This window comes from Eublepharis macularius, chromosome 1 (assembly GCF_028583425.1).
Source record: "Eublepharis macularius isolate TG4126 chromosome 1, MPM_Emac_v1.0, whole genome shotgun sequence".
NCBI classification, from domain to species: Eukaryota; Metazoa; Chordata; class Lepidosauria; order Squamata; family Eublepharidae; genus Eublepharis; species Eublepharis macularius.
In genome coordinates, this window is record NC_072790.1 from 88562128 (window position 1) to 88588768 (window position 26641).

The following is a 26641-nucleotide window of genomic DNA, read 5'->3' on the forward strand; positions in this document are numbered from 1 at the left end:
TAATTAGACAAGTGACAATGTCAAAAATAAATATCACCCCCCCCCCACACACACACAGAAATATTACTGCTGTCAAACTGACCGTACCATTTTAAAACATAAGTTTAGGGATACCAGTTGCTCATCAGTAGTGGACAAACACCTGGTGGTTTGCCCTGTTGCCTGCTAATCCCTGGTGCCCGGCATCTGCTGCTGCCAGTAGATAATCACCAACCACCGCTGAATGACGGGCACCTGTGTAACATCCTTGACTAACTACTGTGGGATAATTGGTTTGTTCCTGTTTTTCTTAAGGTACGAATCTGCTTGACAGCTACAGGTAAGGGCTATCTGAACAAGGTGGCTTTGTTTCAGCCACTGAGTCTGTGGAAATGGAGTACTTTAATCTTGCTGTATATACTTTCAAAATGAGAAGGCTAAACTTATTTTTCAAGTTTGGACTGCAACTTTTTACATCAATATATTCCCAAATCCATATATTCCCCGATTAAAATCTAATAACTGCACAGAAATGGAACTGGGGTCAAACTGACCCCACTAGTTTTAAAGCCCATGACATAGACAAGAAAAAAGTAGGCAGTGAAACATCCTTGCAACAGTAAAAAGGATTTCATTCCTGCCAGTTAAAGGGTTAACAAAAAGATGAAAAAATATCTGCATTCTTCCTGCTAGCCTTCTTGTAACCTTTCCTCAGTCTACACTTGTTGGATCCTTACAAGTGCTAAGTGCAATAAATACCAATACAATAGAAAAATTCATACAGCAATAAATACTACCAACTTGATGATCTGTATCAATATATACAATATATACAAAAATCTTCCACTCTAGTGAGTTGTGACAATAAATACATCAAAACAAGAATATGGCAATAGGCACAGCAGGTAAAGATCTATAACAGCCACCAGTCCAATCCCATATAGGGAATAGTCAAGCCAATGGGCATAGTTGCCGACGGGATGCTGCAAAGCAACTTTCTCCAATACCCGTTTCGTATTTCTTCCTCCTGGGCACTCTGTAGTCTGGTGAACTAAGGGAGTACATATATTAATATTCATATACGTTTCTCATATTCATATTGATCTCAATTATACAAAAAAGTAAGTACTCACACTAGAAGGAGCCTGCCATTACACAGCCATACAGTCATTCCATGAAGATAATGATACAGATACTGATCTGCCAACAAATCCCCTCTACAAATTCATGCTCATAACCATCTCCAGCTGAACATCATTTACCCAATGAAGCAGGAAAGGTCTAGTTCGTTATTAAGTCCCTTGGGAGTTAAAGAGCCCAACCTAAAGATCCATTTGCTTTCCAATTGAAGCAGCTGCCTAGAATGGTCTCGATGGGGGGAATCCTGGATCAACTCTAATACTGACACCTTGAGATCAATGACCCCACTATGTACTGTGGTGAAATGAGCAACAAGGGGGGCTTCTAAGATATTGTTCCTGAGTCTGGAAAGGTGTTCCTGGATTCTAACCTTAAGCTGCCGCTTCATGCTTCCCACATAGTACATGTTGCATGGGCACTGCACAACATAGACCACATTGGTTGTTTTACACGTAGAAAAAGCTACTTTGTTAATTGATCGAATACCTATGGTCTCTAATTTCACCATTAACCCGCATACATTGCACTCTCCGCAAGAGGTAGACAAGTTAACAACGGAGATTAATAACATTGAGGATCAGCTGAAGGATAAGATAACATTAGAAGAATTCGAAAGGAAGAGGAAGGAACTAGACCAATGTATTAAGGAGAGCGAGAATAAACTTAAGGAGATTAAAATCAAGAAATTTGATCGTGATAGGAGGGACTACACGTCCGGAAGAATCTATCAATGGAGGGACGAGTACAAGCCTAAGAAAAGGGTGTCCTGGGCTAGGAACCTTAACTCCACCCCCAATTCTGAATTTGAAACATCTGAACCGTCTGAGACCGACACAAGTGGAGACGAAGGGACCAGTCAGAGATCCCTGAGGAGTCGGAATATTGCTCTCCCGCAGCGGGCCCCTTTTTTAGGCAGGGGACGAGGGAAGTACAAGCGTCCTCACAGGCAGAGGATTTAGTGTTTAATCTATCATCCAGGACTTTGAGTAACGTAGAGAAGTCTGTCCTTAATAGAGGTTTAGGTTTTGTACCTACACCGAGGTACGACCCCTTCAATACACGGTTGGACATTTATAAATTGATTAGATTAATTAAACTTAAAAAACTGATGGGAGATAGCCCCCTTCCCACGTCTTCCCAGCAACATGGCTTGAGGGTCAGGTCGACTTTTTGCCCTATAATATCAGATCCCATGATAGAGGCATTTGAACAAGTTACTTTAAGAGATATAGCTATACTAGAAAACAAGAAACACTATCCTAGATATAACCTGAGTAAGGAAGAGTGGGAGGCTTTGAAATCTTTGAGGCAAGATCGGTCCATAGTAATTAAAAAAGCAGACAAAGGTGGAGGGGTTGTCATACAAGATGTTGATCGGTATAGGCAAGAGGCAGAGAGGCAGCTCTCGGTCGAGACAGATTACAAACGGATTACACATAACCCTATACAGCAAATTGAAAGGATTATAAAAGTAGTCCTGGATGAGGGGCTGGCAGCAGATGAAATTGACAAAAAAACTTACGATGCGATGATTAACAACAACCCAAGGACGCCGGTGTTTTATATCCTGCCGAAAATTCATAAGGGAGGTAACCCTCCTCCTGGGCGTCCAATAATTTCAGGCAGTAACTCTGTCCTGGAACCGCTGTCTGTCTATTTGGACTCTTTTTTACAGCCTCTGGTAGTGCAGACGACTAGTTACCTTAAAGATACTATGGCCTTAATTAATTTGGTTGAATCACTAGTGATCCCGGATGAGGCTTTCCTTATGTCCTTAGATGTTAAATCTTTATACACCTCTATTCCACACGAGGGGGCGAGAACCACAGTCGAAAGAGCACTATTAACAAGAGAGTCTCAGGTGCCATCCACCCCGTTCTTATTGAACGTGTTAGACATTGTACTAGAGTATAATTATTTCAAGTTCGCAGACCAGTACTATTTTCAAACTAAGGGGGGTAGCGATGGGGTGCGCGGCCGCACCCAGCGTCACTAACCTCTATATGTCCGATATTGAGGCAAAGTGGGTGTTCCAGGTTAACAACCCCCATTTAGATCAAATAGTTATATTCAAACGTTATATTGATGACGTCATAGTCATCCTACGGTCTGCGGAGGTGGCTGAGGCTTTTGGAAACTGGATAAATACATTGGATCCCAATATACAGTTTTCCTGGGTGGGAAGCAATACGTGTATCAACTTCCTGGATGTAAGCATTTACAAACGGAGTGCTCATGCCTTGGGAGTGCGACCCTATAGAAAGGCTACAGATCGTAATTCGTACTTACATTTCACGTCCTTTCATTCAGGGCATCTAAAGAGGAACATCCCGTTGGGTCAATTTCTGAGATACAAAAGGAATTCCAGTAGCCAAAGAGATTTTTGGCATGAGAGCAGGGAACTAAGTACGTCCTTCCTAGCGAGAGGCTATCCCCAACATTTGGTTACCTCTGCGAGAGTGGCAGCAATGGAGAAACCACGCGCCACATTGCTACAACCTAGGGAACGGATTGGAGATCGCACTTTAAAGTGGGCACTGGATTATACTGGCCTTGCGACCCCAATCATAAAGATAGTTAGAGCGCATTGGCACCTGTTGTGTAATGTCCCTGGGTGCAAAGATCCACCGAAAGTTGGGTTGCGTCGTACGCGATCACTCAAAGACCACTTAACGCATTCGGAATTCCGAGTAGACCCTGTTAAAAGAACCATGCCGCAAGGCCTTTTTCCTTGCGGAGAGTGCAATGTATGCGGGTTAATGGTGAAATTAGAGACCATAGGTATTCGATCAATTAACAAAGTAGCTTTTTCTACATGTAAAACAACCAATGTGGTCTATGTTGTGCAGTGCCCATGCAACATGTACTATGTGGGAAGCACGAAGCGGCAGCTTAAGGTTAGATTCCAGGAACACCTTTCCAGACTCAGGAACAATATCTTAGAAGCCCCCCTTGTTGCTCATTTCACCACAGTACATAGTGGGGTCATTGATCTCAAGGTGTCAGTATTAGAGTTGATCCAGGATTCCCCCCATCGAGACCATTCTAGGCAGCTGCTTCAATTGGAAAGCAAATGGATCTTTAGGTTGGGCTCTTTAACTCCCAAGGGACTTAATAACGAACTAGACCTTTCCTGCTTCATTGGGTAAATGATGTTCAGCTGGAGATGGTTATGAGCATGAATTTGTAGAGGGGATTTGTTGGCAGATCAGTATCTGTATCATTATCTTCATGGAATGACTGTATGGCTGTGTAATGGCAGGCTCCTTCTAGTGTGAGTACTTACTTTTTTGTATAATTGAGATCAATATGAATATGAGAAATGTATATGAATATTAATATATGTACTCCCTTAGTTCACCAGACTACAGAGTGCCCAGGAGGAAGAAATACGAAACGGGTATTGGAGAAAGTTGCTTTGCAGCATCCCGTCGGCAACTATGCCCATTGGCTTGACTATTCCCTATATGGGATTGGACTGGTGGCTGTTATAGATCTTTACCTGCTGTGCCTATTGCCATATTCTTGTTTTGATGTATTTATTGTCACAACTCACTAGAGTGGAAGATTTTTGTATATATTGTATATATTGATACAGATCATCAAGTTGGTAGTATTTATTGCTGTATGAATTTTTCTATTGTATTGGTATTTATTGCACTTAGCACTTTGCACTGATAATACAGTTTGAATTTATATATCTAAGTCTCCGCCCAGTTGTTGTTTACAGTAGGTCTGTTGTACTGGGAGGCTCCGTTGATTTGTGGATCCTTACAAGTAACAGCTCCTCCTGAATAACAAAGGAAAACAATCAGCTCAGTAGGGGTGTGCACCTCCAAAAGATTTAGGTTTCTAGCTTCGGGTTTACCAGAAGTAGGAAAAAAATTGGAAATTACCAGAATCCCGAAGCAGCAAGTGAACTAGATATGTGAAGACCTGAGAAAATTTAGGATGGGAATTTTTTCTTTTTTCACAGGACATTTTTTTTCTTTTTCCAATGAAAAAAATTGGAAAATTTGGTACTGTACAGGTATAGATGACTCGATACTGGAATGGATGAAAGAAATGGGGGAAAGCCTGAAAAGCTTCTTGCAACCAACTGTGTGAACTTAAATACATGACATTCAGGAACAGAAATCTCCTATTGACTCTCCTGGAGAACGGGCTGAGCAGAGGAACGAGAAATGTGCTGGAGTACCATCCTAACCTCTACTTTTAAAAATTCTAGCTGGCTCCCACAATTTGCAAACACGTTTGTAATGGGGGAAATTATCATTTTGTATTTCAGTTAATCTTTTATTTATTTGCTAAGCTGCCCAGAAGCACATCTATTCAAAAACATGCCCACTTGTTTTCAATCTAATGGATGTTCAATAGCATTCATGCTATACCAAAACACTAAAATCCTTTACATATACTGGTCAAAGGACTTAGTGTTTTGGTGTTTATTTGTTGCTTATTAGATAGCTTTTTAACTTCCTTGAAGACATGGGTTAAGGAAAAACAGGTACCAGTGTTGCTTCATTATTTCTGACTGGTTAAGTATTTAGTGGGGAAAAGGGGGAAAGGGACAAAATATAGGAAATGAAACAATTTGTTAAACTTTATTGGAAAAAAGGGCAAGTCTGTCTATCCTTCAAAAGAAAAGCAGAATTTTAAAAGGAAACGAATGCATGGATGCTATTTGTCAGATTAACTGACAAAATTATATCTATATATATATCTATGTATCTATACTAGCTTGATATCTGTGATTCGCTATGGTATTTAACTGCTTTAAATGCAGTTATAATATTTATGGGTATGTAACGTTTTTTGGTTTGTGGGGGGGGGGGTTGAGTTGGTTTTGTAGTAAAATAGCACAGTACCTGAGCTTCACAAAGGTGTTTGAATAAAGCAAAGCATGTTAATGCTGAAAAGAGATGAAATTAATTTTGAAATGTAACATTTTATTGAAGAGATTTTTAAAAGGAAAAGATTGTAGTGCAATAAAGTGAAAAATACATGATACAACTGGGTTTTTTCTACTGAAGGACCTCTTTGTAGACCACATTGGTGGTTTTCTCCTCAGGCGCTAGAATCACCAGGCTGCTGGGTGAGCTCACTCTGGAGCAGGCCACATAGAACTGCCCATGTGAGAAGCAGTCCTCCCTCAAGGCAGTTCCTGCCACTTTCAGTATGTACCTCTGGGACTTGTTGATCATCATAGCAAAGCAGATCTTGAGGGGGAACTGCAGTCTCTTGAACTCAAAGAGGTTATCTGATAGTATGAATGGTATGCGTGGTATGAACTCCGACTCCCCCCAAGCACTGCTGGTGAACAATGTGGCCTCAATGACATTCCTGTGGAGGGCTTTCACTCGCATTCTGGTGCCATTGCAGAGTTTGGGTGGGTTGAAGTTCTGGAGCAGCAATCACTGGAACCCCCGCTTTGAGGAGAAGCTTGTGTGCTGGGAACCCAGGAGGGTTGAGCATGTTGAGGAACTCCATGGGGTAGTGGATCACGTCATCCATTTGCACCACTGAGCCCACAGATCTGTACTCCATTTCAGCCCCTTCGAGAGAGTTAAGTTGTGTTTCATTAATGATGGCAGCCTTGTTGTTCTTGCAGATCAGAATGGCACACTGGCATAGCCAGTCCCTGGACGTCTTTGTGATAGTGACGGTATCAGGGTATATTGTGGCTGTTAGGTCTGCTAGGGTCATCACTACTGTACCCAGGCCTGCAGGGATGGTCCCCTTTCTCTTGGACTCAGGATACTCTCCATCTCCTATTTTTAGTAGGAATTCAGAGAATTCCCCAGTGGACACCTCGTCTCTCAAGTGGACCCTCGGATACCACGCTTTGACACACATGGTAATCTCATCAGCTCAAGATCCCCTTGGGACTACTGGCAGAGTCTGCCAGAAATCTCCAACCAGCAGCACGGTGACTCCCCTCATCACTTTCTCATTGCCCCTGACATCTTTGAGGGTTATGCTCAGTGCCTCAAAATACCCCTTGTTTGCTACAGTGCTCTCATCCCAAACAATGAGCTTACAATTTTGCAGCACTTGGGCCATGTTGCTTTGTTTTGAGATGCTGAACAGGGGTGTTTCTGCATGGATGAGGTTAAGAGGCAGCTTTTTAAATTATTTTTTATTTTCAGAACAAGGAGGGGTACAAAAGAAGAAGGGGGAATAACAGGGTCAGAGGAACATTAAGATTTTGCACTACAAGAGTTGTTATAATAAAATACAGAGTTCACAAAACATACCTTAATCAGAATTCATCAATATTATATCTCCTATTCCAACTCCTATATGTCTTCTCAAACTAAATACGATCTTTTCCCTAAACATTATGAAATTTTAGATCAACTAAAGGTCAAAACTAGTGGTCTCCCTAAACATTCTAACTGCTATATCTTAGTATGGTCTAATGCTTCTATACAGATCATTTCTATCTAACTTAACTATTTTGCCAGTTTCCATATCATGCATTCTACCTCATCACTGATATTTAACCAATTTCATCTTAACAGAACCTAACCTTATACTAAGACATTTTATGCATTTTATCCTTTGTAAGCAAAATAATTTCCCCATTTCTCTTCAAATTCTCTCATTGGTATTCTGATTAAATAGCTTGTTAGTTTTGCCATCACTGCGTATTCTTATCTCTCCAGATTTCCTTAGTTGGGCATTCATCTTCCTTCAATCTGCTTGCAAATACCTTGCCGCCGTCAATAGATATCTAAATAGTTTGTGTAATTTTCTGTCTACATTATCTGGTAGTATTCTCAACAGCATGGCTTGTGGATTCATGGTGAAATCAAATACTAAAATTTTGCATCTGAGCATGTATTTCTTTCCAAAAGTTTTTGCTTTTGTGGCAAGTCCACCACATGTGATAAAAGCAACCATCTACTTCTTTACATTTCCAGCATAATGCCACATATTTCTTGTCCATTTTCTCAATGTCTTTTGGTGTATCTAAAAAACATTGTGTACCAATTCTCTCTTAATGTTTGACTTGCCGTTAATTTTATGCCTTTTGTCCAAAGATTCTCCCACTGTTGAAATGTTATTTCTTCTCAGAAATTTTGCATCCACTTTATCATACACACTTTAACGTGTTCTTATTCAGTATCATATTGGAGTAAAAGTTTATATATTAGACCCAAGATGTATTCTTTTTTCTGCATAATTAATTTCTCAAAGTCAGTAAGCTTCCTTAGTTGTCCTCTGAGTTCCTTCTGGGCTTCTTGTATTCTGGAAACTGCCTGAAAATATATCAGCCATTGTATTTTCTTTCCTTCGTCTTGAATTTCTTACCATGTTTTTATCTTTCCTTGAGAGTTTATCATATCTTGGTACATTATAAAATCATTATTTCTTCTCTGATTCTTATCACAAAAAGCATCAATTGGTAAAAATAGTGGCGATATTAACGGGCTTATTCTTCTTCTAACCGAATCCCAAATTTGAATGAGGCTGTCTCTTATAACATGACTTTCTTGTTTCTTTCTTGGTCTTTTTGCCACCCATAGGAGGTTGTGTAGTCCGTCTATCAAGTCCAAAGAGGCAGCTTGAAGGTAGCAAAGGATCATATGCCATGCCTGAGTGAGCCTTGACCTTCCATTGAAGTGAATGCCGCTTTACTCATCTTCCAGGACTGCTTTGTTCATAAAGAGACTGTCGCTCTGTGCACCTTGGGGTGATCTTGCTGGTACTTGGCCACTGCTGCTCGGTGCACCGCAGGAGTACCATCTTCATATTTCTCTGCTATGTCTCTAAGTTGCTTCCTCCTGCAGAGAAGCAACTGCAGAATTTTCTGAAGGAGACCTCGGCCCTAGATCCCTTCCAGTCTGGTTTCCGCCCAGGACATGGGGTCGAGACATTGTTGGTTGCCCTCACAGACAATCTTTGCAGACATCTGGATCAGGGCGGATCAGCACTGCTGATTTTATTGGATCTGTCAGCAGCGTTTGATTCGGACGATCACGAGCTTTTGACCCACCGCCTTGCCGATGTGGGGATTCAAGGGACAGAACTGCAGTGGCTGGTCGGGGACAGAGGGTGGTGCTGGGAGAGAGAATGTCATCTCGCAGGCCACTGGTATGTGGTGTGCCACAGGGAGCGATACTCTCCCCATTATTATTTAATGTTTATATGTGCCCCCTCGCCCGGCTGGTGCGGAGTTTCGGGCTGGGGTGTCACCAACATGCGGATGACACCCAGCTTTATCTGTTATTGGACAGACAGCCTGGATCGTCCCCTGATGTCCTGGAGTGTGTTTCTGAGGCTGTGGCTGGTTGGTTGAGACAAAGTCGGCTGAAATTGAATCCCACGAAGACGGAGATCCTGTACTTGAGCCATGGGGAGATGGCTTCGGGACCCCGGCTTCCTACACTTGATGGGGCAGTACTTACACTGGCCCCGAGAGTTAGGAGCCTGGGAGTGATTCTGGATTCCTCCTTGAAGATGGAGGATCAGACTGCTGCAGTTGCCAGGTCTTCCTTTTATTGTCTTCGGCAGACCAGGCAGCTTGCCCCTTATTTGTCCCCCCGCGACCTGACTACAGTGGTCCAAGCAATGGTCACCTCCAGGCTGGATTACTGTAACACGCTCTACGTTGGGCTTCCCATGGGCCTGATCCAGCGGTTACAGCTGGTACAGAATGCAGAGGCATGGGTTATTACTGGAGCACCGGTGCGGGAGCATATTACGCCGGTGTTACGCCAGCTACATTGGTTACCAGTGGAGTACCGAATCAGGTTCAAGGTTTTGGTGTTAACCTATAAAGCCCTATGCAGACTGGGACCGACGTATCTGCGGGACTCTCTCTCACTGTATGAGCCCCGGAGGACTCTTCGATCAGGTGGAAAACATCTTTTAAGGGTCCCTGGCCCTAGGGAGGCCCGCCTGGCGTCGACCAGGGCCAGGGCCTTTTCGGTCCTGGCCCCGGCCTGGTGGAATGCTCTGCCTTACGAGATTAGGGCCCGGCAAGATTTGCTTGCATTTCGCCGGGCCTGTAAGACGGAGCTATTTCACCAAGCATATGGCTGACACTGAGCGGTGCATCCCCCCCCCGTGGAGGGGGGGGGGTTAATCCGTTGGCCCTATGCGAATTCAGATGCTGTTGCCCACACCTACTCCACACTACTACATGTATTTGCTCTGGAAGAACCGCGGTGTGGAATATCAAATTTATATTATGTGTTGCTTTTAATTATTTATATGTAAATATATGATATTTTTATATTTGCATAGTTGTAAGTTAATTGATTAAATGTAGTGTTTTTAAATTTTTTAAATGGTATGCGATGTTTGTATTTCTGTTATCCACCCTGAGCCTGCAAAAGCAGGGAGGGCGGAATACAAATGTAATTAATTAAATTAAATTAAATTTAGCATCGGTGTATCTTGCACAACGTCTGCCATGCTTCTTGGGGGCAGTAAGAGGTGATGGCTGCGAGATGTGTGAGGTGGACTGAGGGGTGGTATGGTGGGCACTTCAGCAGGTTCATGTGAGAGGTTCACATTGAAATGGCCCCTAGAAAGGTCATGCACCATCTCCCCATGAACATTTTAAAACTCAATTGCCATACTGACTTTTATATAAAATCCCTGTTCAGGAGTCTTGTACCATCTTTCTTCAACTGTCCACAGTTTCCATGACCTGATTTTTACCTCAGAACACAGAATTCCACAGATGACCAATCAGAGAGAAGGAGATTCAAGCAGGCAGCAGCCTGCCAGCCACACAGGAAAGCCAGTCCCCACAAGCAGATTGGCAACCCTAGGAAACTTTGAGGGGAAGACTGGGAGGTTCATTTTACCTCAGGACACATTTAATGACTCCCAATAGCAACTGCGTACTGTTTAGAAAGTTGGGATGAGGACCAATCAGGCTGCATATGCAAATGACCTTGAAAGCCTGGCCCAATCAGGGAAGATTGGCCAAGCTAGATGGGGGGGCGGGGGAGATCCCCGTAATGTGTTGTCTTTGTATTTAAAGAGAAGGCAACAGATTTTTCCTCCAAGATACTTAGCTGGTCATTCTCTGCTCAATAGTAAAGAGTCCAGTAGCACCTTTAAGACTAACCAACTTTACTGTAGCATAAGCTTTCGCGAACCACAGTTCTCTTCGTCAGTATGCATCTGACAAGGAGAACTGTGGTTCTCGAAAGCTTATGCTACAGTAAAGTTGGTTAGTAAAGCTGGATCTATTCTCTGCTCAAACACTTAAACCAATGAGAATTCATAAACCACTCACAAAAATGTCACCCAGACAAGAAATTCAGAACACCGATGAAAAAATAAATTACGAGGACTCACTTGGCAGTTTTTCACCCAGAATATGAAGAATTTCCAACACCGACCAATGGATGTCTAGGTGGAGATGCAGTAAATGCCATGATGGGGGAAACAGCTACAATTAACACAGAATATTGCATCACATTTAAAACGGTAACAATATTGTTTGTAGTAAACTCTTGCTCACACACTTAAACACAACTGACTTGGCTATACATACTACAAGTGGATTTTATATTTGATGGCTTGGGGGTGGGGGCGTTGTAACAGGCAAATGGTGGCAACTCATCTCTGATCTGTGGCAATGTGAGATCTTTATTGCTCTCCCTTTTCCTGAGGAGAGTCTTCCCAAAGTCTGATGTTTATGTGTGTGTAGGGGGTGGGGGGGAAGGTTTCAAATAAAGGATATCTTTATATCTCCCCTACACAACAGCTTCTACAGTACTTCTGTTTTCAAGGTAAGAGTCATATTTGCTGTTTACAAATTAAACCACAGTGGCTTGCACCCAACAATGTGAAAGTAGAAACATAAATGGATTTAGTAGTTTTGATTGTGCAGGATCTTGTGTAACACCAAGCATTTTCCTCCTTATTTATTATACTGCCCAGAAATTGACTGCCCAAGATCTTGTGCAAACAAAATTGTACGTAGGTATACAATAAGTTCCACTTAGTGAAAGCGGGTATTAATTTATTTTTTTTTGCACTTGCAAAAGAGCTCTAGCACCTGCTGAAATGCATTCAATCAAAACAATTGTACTCCATGAGTTAGATCCTATAATCCATCAGAAAAAGGTTATCTGTTGCTGATCTTTCCGATTTTCCAATCCATCCCCCAGCCTTTCTGACCATGGGAAAATTTATTTCCAGAGTTGCGGGACCATGTTGAGTAATAGTCACATGAGTTGGAAGGCTGCAATGGAAAGGGAGAAGAGGGCAAAGTTTTTCTTCTTCTGCCTCTTCCACGAGCGGAGTCCCACTAACAAAAGAGGAAGAAGGGAATGATTTCACCTCCTATCCATTGCAGCCTTCTGACCCATACGCTTATTCCTCCATGTAGGTACTGTGACACTAGGACTAAACTTTCTGTGGGTCAGAAAAGACTACTGTAGGGAAGAGACTGGGAAAGCCAGGAAAATGTCCAAAGCAGTGGTGCTCTGTTATAATAACGGAATAAGTTAGTACTATAGATTGTAACAGAAAAGCACCAAAGGGATGTGTGTTTACAAGGACCTGTGACTGATATTGGTTACGGGTGCAATGAAACAAAGCTGCAGCTCAGCTCAAAGGTCCCTTCTGGGAGGATATGACAAGACAGAACCAGATAGAATCAGCGGCCTACAAGGTTCTTTCCTATACCATGTATCACTCTTTCCTGACTTTAATAATTATACTAATATACATATGCCTCCATCCCTCAAAAAAAAATGAAAATAGTCAAAACCTTTGCTTGAGACTGAATGGAAAATCCTCCCAGGATATAACTAGGGAGTTCACGTAGGTGTCCAACATGCAGAGTCAAAGAATGGAGCTCCTCAACAAGCAAAGAAGGGAGCTGAGACTCTTGTCTGTCATAAGGATGCAACAACTCATCATCTTCTGTCTTGAGCGGTTCCAGATACCTGAATGAGGATATTAATATGGAATTATACAGCAGCAAATATACAGAGTAAGTTGAACAAGAACTGTGTTTGATCTCACCTGAAGATGAAAACTTTCACATACTGCAGGAATTCAATACACTGCTGTCTGATATTATGGGCCTGCCTGTGAAGGTTTGCGGCCTGACCTGAAAGTAATGGACAAATGTAAGGTGTGAACCTTGCTGTGCTGCACTGATATGTATGGACACACACACCTGAAAGAATACACCATACTCATGAAGAAGGATGGGGCAGGGAGGAAATCAGTGACCTGAACATTGAAACTTGCTTCAGTTCCAGAAGAAATAAAAGACAGGCAGAGTTATGGACCAAACACCAACATGATCACAATTAAAAGCCTGTACACACATTCAGCTGCCAGATGGATATGATTTCAAATCCCTCTGTACAGAAAATTGTTCATACAGCATTTCACCACAATTTCTTCTCACCAAAAACATCCCCTCTTAAAAAACAATCAGAGATCTGTCATGCCACAGAAAAGATCATTCCAATCCATATAGCTGGCTACATGAAATTAAAGCAGCACCAAACTGGATTATGTAACAGCTTCACTAGATGACATCAGTAGTTTCTTAAACAGAGCCTCAGAAGGTAATGACAGCTTGGACGTGTGACCAACAATCTAAAGCCTACGCTGAAATTCACAATTCCTGATCTGGCTGCTTCAGGTCATGAGGCGTAGGAGGCTACCCTATCATAAGAAGAGCCCTGCTAGTCCACCTAGTCCAGCATCCTGTCTCACACAGTGGCAACCAGTTACTCTGGAAGGCCAACAATAGTGACTAGCATTTGTAGTCACTGACTACAGTGACTAGCAAATGTAGCATTTGTATTTTACAGTATGCCTGACTCCTCAGAATGGGCATGTATTTTGGAATGCGACAATGTCTGCAGCTTATCCACGTCTCCTGAAAAAATGCACAAAATGTCTAATTCTTCATATTTGTCACACAACCACATTGTGATTGATATCTGAGACGCCCAAATCAACTGCCAAACCAAATTTTCCTCCATTTTTTCCTACTAATTAAGCTACGATTAGGATTTTTTTACTTTTGGATTTTATGGTTTGCTGTTTTTAATAGCTGTTTATAAGAAATGTCATGCATATGATACATACCAGGATTCTGTATAATTTTTCTGTTTGGTGCTACGTTATTGAGTTCACTATTATTTTCTCAGCTCTCTAATGCCATCCTTAATGGAGTTATGCCCTTCTAAGTCCACTAACATTACTGGGCTTATAAGGATCTAACTCTATTTAGGATACCACTGTCTGGGACTGCATCCTAAGTTTTCTTCTCATGCAAGGGAAGGATCCAAAAACTTTCTAGTCATGCTGCAGTCTCTTGTTCTGCGAAACTGTTCTGAGGGATTCCCTGAGCGTGAGAAGCAGCTGTAGTGGTGGCAGATGTTCAGGAAGGATCCGTTTCAACTGGCAGTTCTTTCGATTCAACCCAATGAAAGGCAAGACACACAAGGAAGATGATGATAATAAGCTTACCAAAATCAGCTGAATTTGGCTGAACAAGGTTTTCCAATTGATGTATTTGTTGCCTAAGAAAAAAAGAGAGGTATTCTTGAAAATGAATGTGCAACAACCAAATGTTGGGTTGAATTCAGACTAAACTAGCAAATTTCTATCGTCCCTCCCTTCTTGCTGCTGTTGTGACCATCCTTGTGTCATTCCTCAGTGTCCACCTCCAGAAGCAGTACTGTGTAGATCAGTGGAAGAAGGCAGGCAGGGAAGGTTCATTCTACCATTGGAAAATTTATCCTGGATCCAATCTTTTGTACTGAAACACATAGAACACTTCCTTCCCCCCTCCCCCCATCAAACTAAAGCTGCTACTTTTGGGGCGGGGGGAACCCAAGCACCAACTGTAGACAAAAGACAGAATCAAGAAAATTCCTATAAGTGTACTAGAACGCTCCTCAAGTCCTATAGGTTCCAACTACTCCATAGTTCTTGCTAGCAATCTCCAATTAGTTACAGATCCCTTACTTAAGTAGAGTGTGGATGTACTAGAAGTAATCACAAACCATATGGCATCAGTTCTTGTGCTGAGGGAACCAAACCAACAAGTTTAGAAGCATTACTGGACAAGACCATTGTTTGCCATCAAGTATGAACTATTTAGGTTAGGGATTTGAATCACTGTGTACCCATGAAGTCCACTGAGTGAACTTGGCCATATCACTCAGTTTAACCTAACTTGAGCAGACAACAGGAATAAAAGGAGGTAAGATTTTGTTGGAATTTATCCTCAAACCTGAACATGCTGAGAATACATATGTAGATTCTTTATGTTAGGAAAAACATTTATTTTGAAGGGAATCGGAAAGCCTTTGCCTTTAATATAGTGCAACAACACAAGGATGAAGTTGGAATGCTACTTTTCTTTTCCAGGCTGTTGTTTCCTTCTGTAACAAAGCCTCTAAGAATTAAATCACAAATTCTTACAACTTATTAGACCATAAGTTTAACTGTCCAGCATCCCAGTAAGGTAATTTTCTTAACCACAATTCTCTTCTGGTGGTTGTAATTAACTTAAGAAAGAAATTGCCTTTATCTCTCAAATAAGTAGCCCTTATAACTAGACTTGCCATAATGATGAGTTTGAGGGTGGCCAGTTTCTAGGTATGTCACATCCAGTATAAGGTTCAGGACACTTGTTGAACCAGTTTCTTAGTTTCATTAAAAAAAATTAGGTCTTGCAAATTTGGAGATATTAAGAAAAGGAGTAGACAGTATTCTGAATAAGCACAACTAGGGCTGTGCAAGGGTGGGGAGATTTGCTTTCCCGCTTCGAGTTTACCCGAAGCGGGAAACCGATTCAGAATACCCCGATTCGGGTTTCAGGAATCACTTCGGTATGCTCCGTGAAGATTTGGAGCATACTGAAGCGAGGGGGGGGACTCCCCACCACCACCTCCCACCCTCCCTGGGGCAACCCCTCCACCCCCCACCCCCCTGGGGAGATCCCCTCCAACCCCCACCCACTTACCTGGCAGTGGGAGGGTTATCAGCTGGGCGGCGGGCCACCGCCACTGTGGCGACGGCGGTGGCAGCACAAGGCAGTGGGGCCTGGAGCCAGTCTGCTCTTCTGCTGCCGCACCACCGCCTGAGCCTGCGGGGTGGTGGGGAAGGCCGGAGCCGCCTTCTCCGGCCCTTCCTGCCCCTCAAATGGCTGGTGCAGCCCAAATAGCACAGCCCTACGCACAACAATTTCTGCCTCTGACCTTTTTGGCCATTCTAAAAAGGGTATAAGACAATGTCACATTGATATGCAACAACTGATGGTTTCCAAGTGACCAGAATTATGTAGAGAAATTTCATAGTTTGGGATAACTTTCTTCTAAATTGGAAAGGTAATTTAATTATCAAAAAGCTCTAGGAATAATTATGCAGTAATTTATGAAGTCATTTTGAACTATCTTCTCTACAAGCATCTTGCCCTGGACAGTTTACTTTCTGTTTACACTATGCTGAGGTCTTTGCAACTTTATTTGGTGAGAGCTGCTTGTCTTGCAGCTGAGCACAGAAGAACTCAATTTGTTAAGACTTTTGTTCTTTGTAGTTTAAAGGTTTATTATATTATCTCTAAAACATAAGTTTGATTTCTTGGACCATCAAAACCTCATGGTTCACATAAGCCTAATAAGGCCAGGCAACACCAAATTACACCATAGGAGTGCTGATATTTTTAATATCAGAAATGCAACATAACCGTTTTTTTCCTTTCGACCTTCAAGGTCTTCTGTTGTAGGGTAACTATGCGCTGACAAACTGGAGTAGCTCTGTAAAGGATTGCACTTTAAATCTTTCTTATATATGTCAAATAGTTTATTCTTACATGCCAACAAAGTTTCTAGAAATTTTACATCTCTACTCTCATACACCTTCAAAATATATCACATGTTCTATTTCCACACTTAATAGAAATTTCACACAGATTACATGTGCTTAGGTGACTCCCAGCTCCCTCATAAGCACCCTTTCTAAGTCGACAGAGCTGCTAGCAGACATGGTGTTAGAGACATACAGACTTATTGTTCTAGGAGACTTCAACATCCATGCTGAGTGTTCCAAGTCAGGCCCGGCTCAGGAATTGATAGGTTCCCTGGCAACCCTGGGCTTCTCTCAAATAGTGTCAGGCCCTACACATGAAAGTGGCCACATACTAGACTTATTATTTTGCACTGAGCCTTTGAGGGAAAACCTTGGCTCAGCATTGGAAATTCAGCCTGAAACATGGTCAGACCATCATCTGCTGAAGGCAAAAGTGAATATAGCCCCAACACCCCTCAAAATGGGAGATCCGGTTAAAATGATTGCCCACAAAGGCTCATAAACCCTTCCAGATTCCAAAATGCCTTGAGGGATTTTAGAATTCTAGACATGTGCTCCACAGAAGCTGTTGTAGGAGCATGGAACGTGAAGCTCCTTGAAACTATTGACATCATTGCTCCTTGTCAATTCCTCTGGTCCTTGGGACAGAACTTGGTATCATGGTTCACCACAGAGCTGGCTGACCTGAAGAGGGCCATAAGACATCTAGAAAGACACTGGCGAAAAACTCGCATGCAAGCTGATAGAGATTGCTACAGAACACACTAGAGGATCTATGAAGCGGAAATTAAAGCAGCAAAGAAACATTATTTCTCAGCAACCATTACATCGGCTAATTCATGACCATCTCAATTGTTCAGGATATCCAGATAACTTCTAGCCCCTAAATCTGAATCTTTACAGTCCCAATAACAGACAATTAGCTGTGAGGCCTTTGCTAAGTTTTTCGCTGATAAAATAGCACGAATACGCTTTGATCTAGATGCTAGCTGCAATGCAAACGAGATAGTAGAAATGCTTAATACACTATCTGACCTACATTTGGACTGCTTTGAAACAATTATGACAGATCTTAACAAGATCCTGGCATCTATGAAAGCCACTACTTGTGCACTTGATCCTTGCCCATCTTGGCTGTTAAAATCAAGTAAAGATCACATAAGTATCACTGAGATCAATTGTAAATCAATTGCTAATTCAGAGCTCCTTCCCCCAGCCTCTCAAACAGGCAGTTATCCATCAACGAGTTAAAAAACCATCCCTAGACAAAACTGATGTGGCCCAGTCTCTAATCTGCCCTTTCTGGGCAAAGTAATTGAGAGACCACTAGCTGACCAACTTCAGATCTCCTTGGAAAACTCTACTGCTCTAGACCCTTTCCAGTCTGGATTCAGACCAGGACATGGGACAGAGACAGCACTAGTCACGTTAATGGATCATCTCTGTTTGAATACAGACAAAGGGCATGCCTCCTTATTGCTCCTCCTGGATCTATTTGCAGTCTTTGACACAGTAGACCATGCCATCCTTTTGAAGCATTTAGAAACAGAAGTGGGTATCAAAGGATGTGCCCGGGACTTGTTTAAATCGTTTCTCATGGAACAGACTCAAAAGGTTGCCATCAGAGATCAGCTATCTCCAGAATGGGAACTATCTTGTGGGATTCCGTAGAACACAATCTTATCTCCTGTGTTATTCAACCTCTACATAAAACCTTTAGGAGAACTCATTCGCAGCTATGGAGTGGGATGTCATCAATATGCAGATGACACCCAACTTTATATCTCACTATCCAGGTCCCCACAGGCTGCAGTAGAAATCTTAGATCGCTGCCTGACAGCCGTGGTGAAATGGCTGCAAAATAACAAATTGAAATTGAATCCAGACAAGACCAAAGCGATGCTTGTTGGAAAGCCAGAGATCTTGGAAGGCATTGTACTCCCCGCTTTTGATGGAGCTCATCTGACCCTTGCAGACTCTGTTAGGAATCTAAGGGTTATACTGGATCCAGTCCTACTATTAGAAAAACAAGTTAAGGCAGCTGCAAAAAATGCTTGCTACAATCTCATTCTAGCCCAGAAGAGGGCTTCTTATCTCGACACGGCTGACCTGGTTACCTGGATCCATGCTATGGTAACATCAAAACTTGACTATTGTAATGCACTATACATTGGTCTCCCTTCTAAGTTAACTAGGAGGCTCCAATTGGTACAAAATGATGCAGCTCGACTGTTAGCAGGAGCAAGCAGGAACATGAACACTCCCATCCTACAGTCACTCCATTGGCTACCTATCAGTTACCACACTCAGTTCAATGTATTGGCTATTACATACAAAGCTCTTCACAGCCCTGGCCCAGCATACCTATGGGACCGCATCCCTCCCTATGTCCCTCTACAGCAGCTTTGCTCATCTGAACAGGGTCTCTTGCAGGTAACAGCCTACATATGGGCGAAATCAACAGCAGCCTGTACATGGGCTTTGTCTGTGGTGGCCCCTACCCTGTCGAACAGCTTACCTGAGGTCAGGAAAGCCCCCACTCACCTGGCTTTCCACAAACAATGCAAAACCAAATTATTCAAAAAGGCTTTTTTACTCAGATAGAAGTATTGTGTGTTGGGGGGGGGGGTCTCAGATACCTCGCTAATGAGTTAGGGACCATAGACTTTACCATTATGTTGCCTTGCATATTATCTGTTGCTTTGAATATGTACTCCTATATACTATCTGTGCTTCATGTTATCTAATATCAGTCCTAGAATTGCTTATGTTCTGTTTCAGCAGTTCTTCAACTCTGTATTGGATCCTTGCTAATACTATGTCTTTGTAAAATCCTATGACTTTGTTTATGGAAATGTCCTTGGCATTGTATGGAAATGCCCTTGATACTGATTGTACTAATCTCACACTATGTAATCCGCCTTGAGTCTCAGTGAGAGAGGCGGACTATAATTGATGTCAATAAATAAATAAATAAATAAGATTCACATTTCTGTTCCCTGAACAATGTGTGTCCTTTTGGGAACTGGGTTACAGATGACAATGGAATTTGTCTATACTTGCAGTACTACTACATCTAAATTAGCTTTCAGGAATGTAGGGGGGGAAAGGTGCTAATGTGTGTTTAACTCAGTCTGGACCTCTGTCATCTAGAATAAAGCTAGAGTTTACTTTTAGATTTATAACCCACTTACCAGAAAGTCCAAAAAGACAGCTTAAAAAATATAATAAATATATAGACAGCAACATACAAATCAATCGCCACTAAAACAATAATACAGTGTGCTTCTGTTAAAGATCTAAATAAATGTTTGCAATTTTGCTTGTAGGAGACAAAAAGCATTTATAAATTTTAAATTCCATAAATATGTCAAATATTGCAATTTTATATGCTTTATGCTAAGTTATACATTTTATGTCAAAGCAGTAAAATTAGTTTAAGACTGATAGGACAATGTGGGAGTAACAGAAGCAAGGACAGCAGCCTACCACATCTATCCCGTATAGCCTAATAAAAAAATTAGGATACCTAAAGTTAAGGAACTGGGCTATGGCAACACTACTTACAACAGTGAAGTTTCAGTGGCAGTGCATGTTTTCTAGTCTTAAGCATATGACCTTCAAAGTGGGTTCTACTGAAGCTGCTGAGCATTTGGCATTGATTGGCAGATTCTCCAGTAACTATTAAATTGAGTTACTGCAAAAGGAGGCAGTGTGGTCACCAAAAGGTTAAGCAACTTTTTGTGAACAGACTGCAGCATTGCTTGAATCTTCAACTTTACTCAACTGAATTGACAGCCACAGCTAATCATACAGTGCAGGTGTAAGGTGCCTTTTACAGGAAATGCCAGTTAATAAGCAGGCAGATCCATTCTGCACTAGATGCAATTTTCAAATGTCAAACTATTCTGAAGTGTAACCTCATCTGGTAGTAATACAGATGATTTTTTAAAAATCCCTGATAGCCATGGTCGGGTCTACAACTCAAAGAAAAGATTATATTCTATTTTTTGGCAAATGCAATTTACTAAAGGAGCCCAACATGAAAGAATCCAACAAAACCATACTCCACATGACCGCCTCAAGAGAGGCAGGTGTATTTCAAAACCTGAGACATGTAATTTTGCTGCCTGTACCTAACAGTCAACCACAAAGTTAAAAATTAGGGAGCAACACATAGCAGCAGCAAATGTTTCCTGAACCCATTTTTACCTGCGTAACTTAAAATCTTGGCTATACACAGCTTTTTCATAAGTGATAACCAGGTACAAGCAAAAAACCCCACACCCTATAAAGTTAAGAGCAATGCTATTTAGCATTAATGTAAATATAACACACAGAATAATAGGAGTGCAAACCTGTAATTATATAGTAAAACAGCATGAATATAGAAATGCTGTAGTTGAAGTTGCAATAAGCGTAAAATTTTAAAGTATTTAACAAGTAAAAACACACCCCAAGCAACTGATAATACAGCTAGAGAAGATTTCAGTTTAACAAAATGAATTGTAAACAAAAATTGTTTTGCATTCAAAAAGATTGGTAGGGAAGTTAAAAAGACTAATGCAGTGAAGGGATATAAACATTCATCGAACTGAGCAAAATAATTAAAATGGTATACCAAAGAACAACACACTCAAGGTACTGTGAGCAGAGCCACTCAAAGGACAGAATTTCCCACCTCCCTTTGCCACTGCAGGTTTACCCCCCCCCCCCAGGCTCATGCAACCCCAAGGATCAGTAAGCTCTCATCAAGGCCTGGGGAAATGGGGAGCAGAAAGAAGAGCACAAGTACATATGTTCTGTATATCACCTACTGTGTCTGCTCCTTCTAGCATGTGCTAAGCTAAGAAGTGAACAAATGCAAATCAAATGTGAAGAGGAACCCAGATTTGGACAACCAAACCCACAAAGGACCAAGACAGAAAGAAGTGAGAAAATCACAATAAGATTTGAAGGCACAGGCTGCTCTGGCAAGTGGAAGAGGGCATCTAACTGACAGTACTCAACTCACAAGGGTCTATACTCATGAACCCTCTATGGGACATATCCAATATCATTGCACCTAATACACACCTTTATTACCGTACATATTTTCCCTCCACAAGCAGAGGTTGAATTCATCCATGGGAAAAGAGGGAAGACCATCCAGTTTGCACCACATAAATGCATTTTGGGAAATAATAGCCGCAGCAGAGCACCCACTAATCTGTCTGGCAAGTTCTCCCCTTGCCTATGTACTTTTCTATGTGCTACACATTATCAGTTCTAGCGTACTCTGATGCTATAACAAGTGCCAGTATCATCCTAAGGTAAGAGTCAAACCCTTTCCCTGCTGCTTTCCCTGTTATGCGCCACAGGGTCAAATCAGTGTTGCTTCATTGTTCTACATCAGTGATTGTGTATCCTTATCTTCATGCCTTGTGTGTCTGATATAAAACAGTGATTTATTTAAATATTTCTACCTTGCTTTTTTCCCCTGTACAAAGGACTCAAACTTTTAAACCCTAACAAGAAAAATTTCAAATGGAGAACAGTTCACATTCTTCCCCATCAACAGCCAGCTGGCCAATTTCCAACAGTGCACATTCATGTACTCTGAAATGCCCTTCTGAACATTTCAGCTATACAATACTTGAGATGGTGTGTCTATTGTGTCTTTTTCTGAAAATGTACCTGGGGATAAGAGACGATGTCATTTGAACATTTCTAGAGGAAATATTCCTGAGTACTAGATCCTATATACTATAGCAAGATGAATGTTTTTAAGAACCATACCTAAATAATCCGAACAGAAGAGTACAAGACTCAACTAAAGCAATTTCAGTAACCCACTGAAAGCCAAATAATTCCATGGTATCTTCTTCATAGTCAGTTGGGAAAGGATCCAGCCCCAGCAAAATCCTGAAAAATAAAGCCAGCATTATGCACATTTCCTTGAAAGGGTAACACACAGCCAATCTGTGAACTAATATTATTTTGCCAACATAATTTTGCCCATTTGTTTTCAGGGGATGATCAGCCACTGATCTGTTCCATATACATTCATGCACACATGCTCCTTGGATTCTAACATCATCGGAAGCAGTGGTTCTCAATCTTTGGTCTCTTATATCCCACCATGCACTTTATCAAAGAACCTGGGACCCATCCCCAAGATGTTTGCCACCTTGACTACTTCTGGATCCCACCACTGGTACCACAGGTTGAGAACCACTGATCTAAAGAATCTTATGATGGTGGCTCTCCCAGGGAGAGATAACAGCTATTCATGTACCCCAACATTTTTAATGGCACTCTTTGACGGAGCATTCCACTCTTGAGTAGGTTTGCTAAAACTAATGATTATTAATTATCACATTTTAAAATACTGAACCAATGTGATGTAGTGATTAGTTTGTAAGTTTAGGAGTGGGGAGACTAGCACCCAAATCCTCAGTTTGCCATGAAACTCACTGGATGGCGCAGGCCATCTAATCCGAACCTACATTACATGGTTGTTATTACTATGAAATCGGAAGAGGAAAACTATGCACACCATTCTGAGCTCCAGGGAGGAATGGATAGGATAAACATGTAATGTTAAGTATTGTTTTATTTCCTATGAAAATTAACTACTTCAAGCATCAACAAAGCACAAATGTCATCAATAAATACAACAATGTGCTATAACATAGTTTAGCGTCGGCAATAACTTTACCATGGGCTGCAATATGCAGGATTAGATGCTGGATTCAGCAGATCCTGGTTAACAGCAAGCCCAGTAGCTCTTAAGCAGCAGAAGAATAAAGAGAAAAGTAAACACTAGAAGTGGAACGAAGCATGTGACTGAACAACCTGTGCCCAATCCCTTGGCTGATTAAGGGATTATAGGTGCAATAACCTACCGAGGCCTGAAGGTCCAATTCATATGTTACCAATATAGCGTGGCTGCTTCAGAAAAACTGTTCTGATAGGCAGGAAACCACAGTGTATGCAAGCGTACAACAGTAACTAAGATCAATCAGACCTCATGGCTACCTGCAGCACCAGCATTACAAGCCCACTGGGTTACTTGTACTTGTACTTGGGTTGGGATCAGAAAGTGCATGTTACTATTCCAACACAGCATCCATGCAGAGGGAAAAGTTTTTCAGAGACATTCACATCACTTCAGTAGTCTTATGAATCAGGCCTGAGAATCTTCTGTTCAGACAAAAGTTGAAGAGACTAATGGGATCCCTACGGCACACAGCAGCTGTTAGAAGAAACTAATTAAACATTCCAAACCCTTAGCCCTGAATACACTCACACACAGGGGATTTTCATATCACTCAAAGTAATTATGCCACTAAAATATTCTTACTAGAGTCAAGCCTCTTCCAATAGTATTTTCAAGATAAAAGTCCCAAGGCTGACTGTTTAAGTTTTACTCACCTCTTAAGAGACCCACTTGCTAAATAGGAATCAGTCGAAAAACTTCTCTTTCCAGTTCTAATGCCAGATGCACAGGAGAAGCCACAAAATCTGGGGCACTCCATTTCTACTTCCATAGCCATCTCTATGCTGTCTGTAACTAATGAAGGCACCAAGGGAGAGCTGAAATCATCATCCATTATTCACACTTCTTCACACCTGAAGCAACACATGTGAGTTAATTTTCTGAATGTGTAATAGTCAAGACTGCATTTTACCTACACAACATTGATCCTGACCCATTCTTCGTTCTGTCATAGCTTTATCACCATAAATTTTCAAACCAGTTCAGTGTTCCAAAGTATAAAGAACCCCATACCAATAAACCTCTTTAAGTCACTGATTTTAAAGAAGCCTGAAGGTAGATCTTAAGGTCAATTCTAATTCTGAAATTGTGATTTTAGCTTTGCTGTAAGGAAGTCACATTAACATCAGGCTTACAAAGCATTCTCAACCAGGGATGAAAACTGAATTTAAAAAATGGGGCTTCATACCATAAAAGGGAAACTCCACAAAAAACTTTATCACTTACTTTAAGAGTGAAAAGTTTGTGAAGCATGACAAGCATGACAAATATCAACAATTGTATTTTACAAGGAACACTTATTTACATTTAACTGTAGACAATTACATATTTCTACAGCAGGTTACTGACAGCTGCCATCCCTCCATCACAACTGAATTTCCTTCCTATCCTATAATAGTTTTCCTCATCTTTTAACTAGATACCTGATCATAGGAGACATCTTCCTTGTTTTACTTTTTGTTGCATTTGCAGGAAAAGAGAGCATTAATTTAGCATAAGCAAAAATTCAAGCTATAAATTATGCCTTTTTGACACAGCTGCAATTAGCATTTCCATCCAGTGTGTAGATCAAGTAATCATTTTTTTGAAAGTTTAGTTAATGATGTCAAAGTAAATCCATAACAAAAGAGAAGAAGAGTAAGGCATTACACAGCCCAACCCAGCAAATAATTTTGACTACAGACAGATGTTGGGGTAGTTTATCACACCAAGTATTATTTAATATGGCATTTCAAACAATTCCACCTTTATGGGCTCACATACTTCTAATAAATAGTAAACTAGTCACCGACCCATTGGATAGCCACAACCTATGTTTTTAGTTATTCATAGGCTAAAGTGTGCCTTTTGCTCATAATTATGTACTCAGGTAGGGGGATAGGGTTGCTCTCTACCCACCCATAACCATTTGGAGGTATGACACGACAGTTAAAGCGTATTAATGACTATGCCAAAGAATTCTGAGAGTAAGCCGTAGCAAAGCAAGAGACAACATCGCTTTATATCACAGGGGCTGAGAAGGGTGAGGAGAGTAATAAATATGTCAGTCTAACGGAAAGAAAAAAATAGGGAGTTGCCAGCTCCCGGTTGGGAAATTCCTGGAGATTTTGGGGGTGGAGCCAGAGGACATTATCCTCACTCCTAATAACTATGACCAACGCGCTCTCACACCTTCTTCCGGTTCAGACAGGACAAGTTTAGAGCTGCATCCGATCCGACTACTTGGGACTGAGACCATTAAACTCGATCTCTTTGACTTCTGAGTAAGCACAGCCACACTGACGACTGTGAACTAAGCTACCGCCGCCCCCGCCTTGCAAGAAAAACAAAAGGACGCCCACTCGGTGGCCAGCCAGCGGCCACGGCCCGACGGCTCCCGCAGAAGCAGAGCAAAGGCAGGACGCGGGGCTGGTGAGCCCCCATACACTGGCTGGCACCAGGGCAGAAAGGTGGAACTCGCCTCGGGGCACAACCACGCGCTTCCCTCCGCACCGCGCACTCACCTGCGGGGCCGCGTGCGGCGGCCTCTTTTCCCCGCCCGTTCCTCCAACAATCCCCTAAAGAATTCCAACTTTTACCCAGCTCCTCCGTAACTCCCGCGCAGACCCAGCACTGCCCTACTGCGCTTGCTCTGACTCTGACGTCATTCTTTCCAATTGGACACATGCAACTCCGTAGCCTCGCCCACTGGTTTCCATAGGTTCGCTCAGGCGTCCACCTTCCGCCTTAGAAGCGCTCGAAGAGGACGGGCGGGCGGTCCTCTCTCCCATCCCGCCCCGCGATCTCGAAAGTGAATGTTTTGTCCCGCGACTTCCACGAGCTGTTCCCCGTAGTCGTTTTGGCCTCAGGGGATTCGCTTTGTTAATGTGTTGCAGCGGACAAAAAGGACTCTTTTGCGACCTGAAAGATCGGTCCACGTTGCAGCACGAATTGCAGTGT

At 41.9% G+C, this 26641-nt stretch overlaps 1 protein-coding gene across 1 annotated transcript in view; it reads right to left on the minus strand.

The window, feature by feature from the left end:
* The window catches only part of MMS22L (MMS22 like, DNA repair protein), a 117339-nt gene extending 91054 nt beyond the window's left edge, over nt 1-26285 (minus strand). The window contains exons 1-7 of the mRNA XM_054996641.1: nt 26206-26285; nt 24358-24555; nt 22720-22845; nt 14593-14645; nt 13123-13210; nt 12866-13043; nt 11443-11536 (exon numbers count right to left, since the gene is read on the minus strand). Coding sequence (XP_054852616.1) covers nt 11443-11536; nt 12866-13043; nt 13123-13210; nt 14593-14645; nt 22720-22845; nt 24358-24536 — 718 coding nt within the window. The 5' untranslated portion in view covers nt 24537-24555; nt 26206-26285. The remainder of the gene's footprint in view (nt 1-11442; nt 11537-12865; nt 13044-13122; nt 13211-14592; nt 14646-22719; nt 22846-24357; nt 24556-26205) is intronic.
* Nucleotides 26286-26641: the final 356 nt, after the last annotated feature.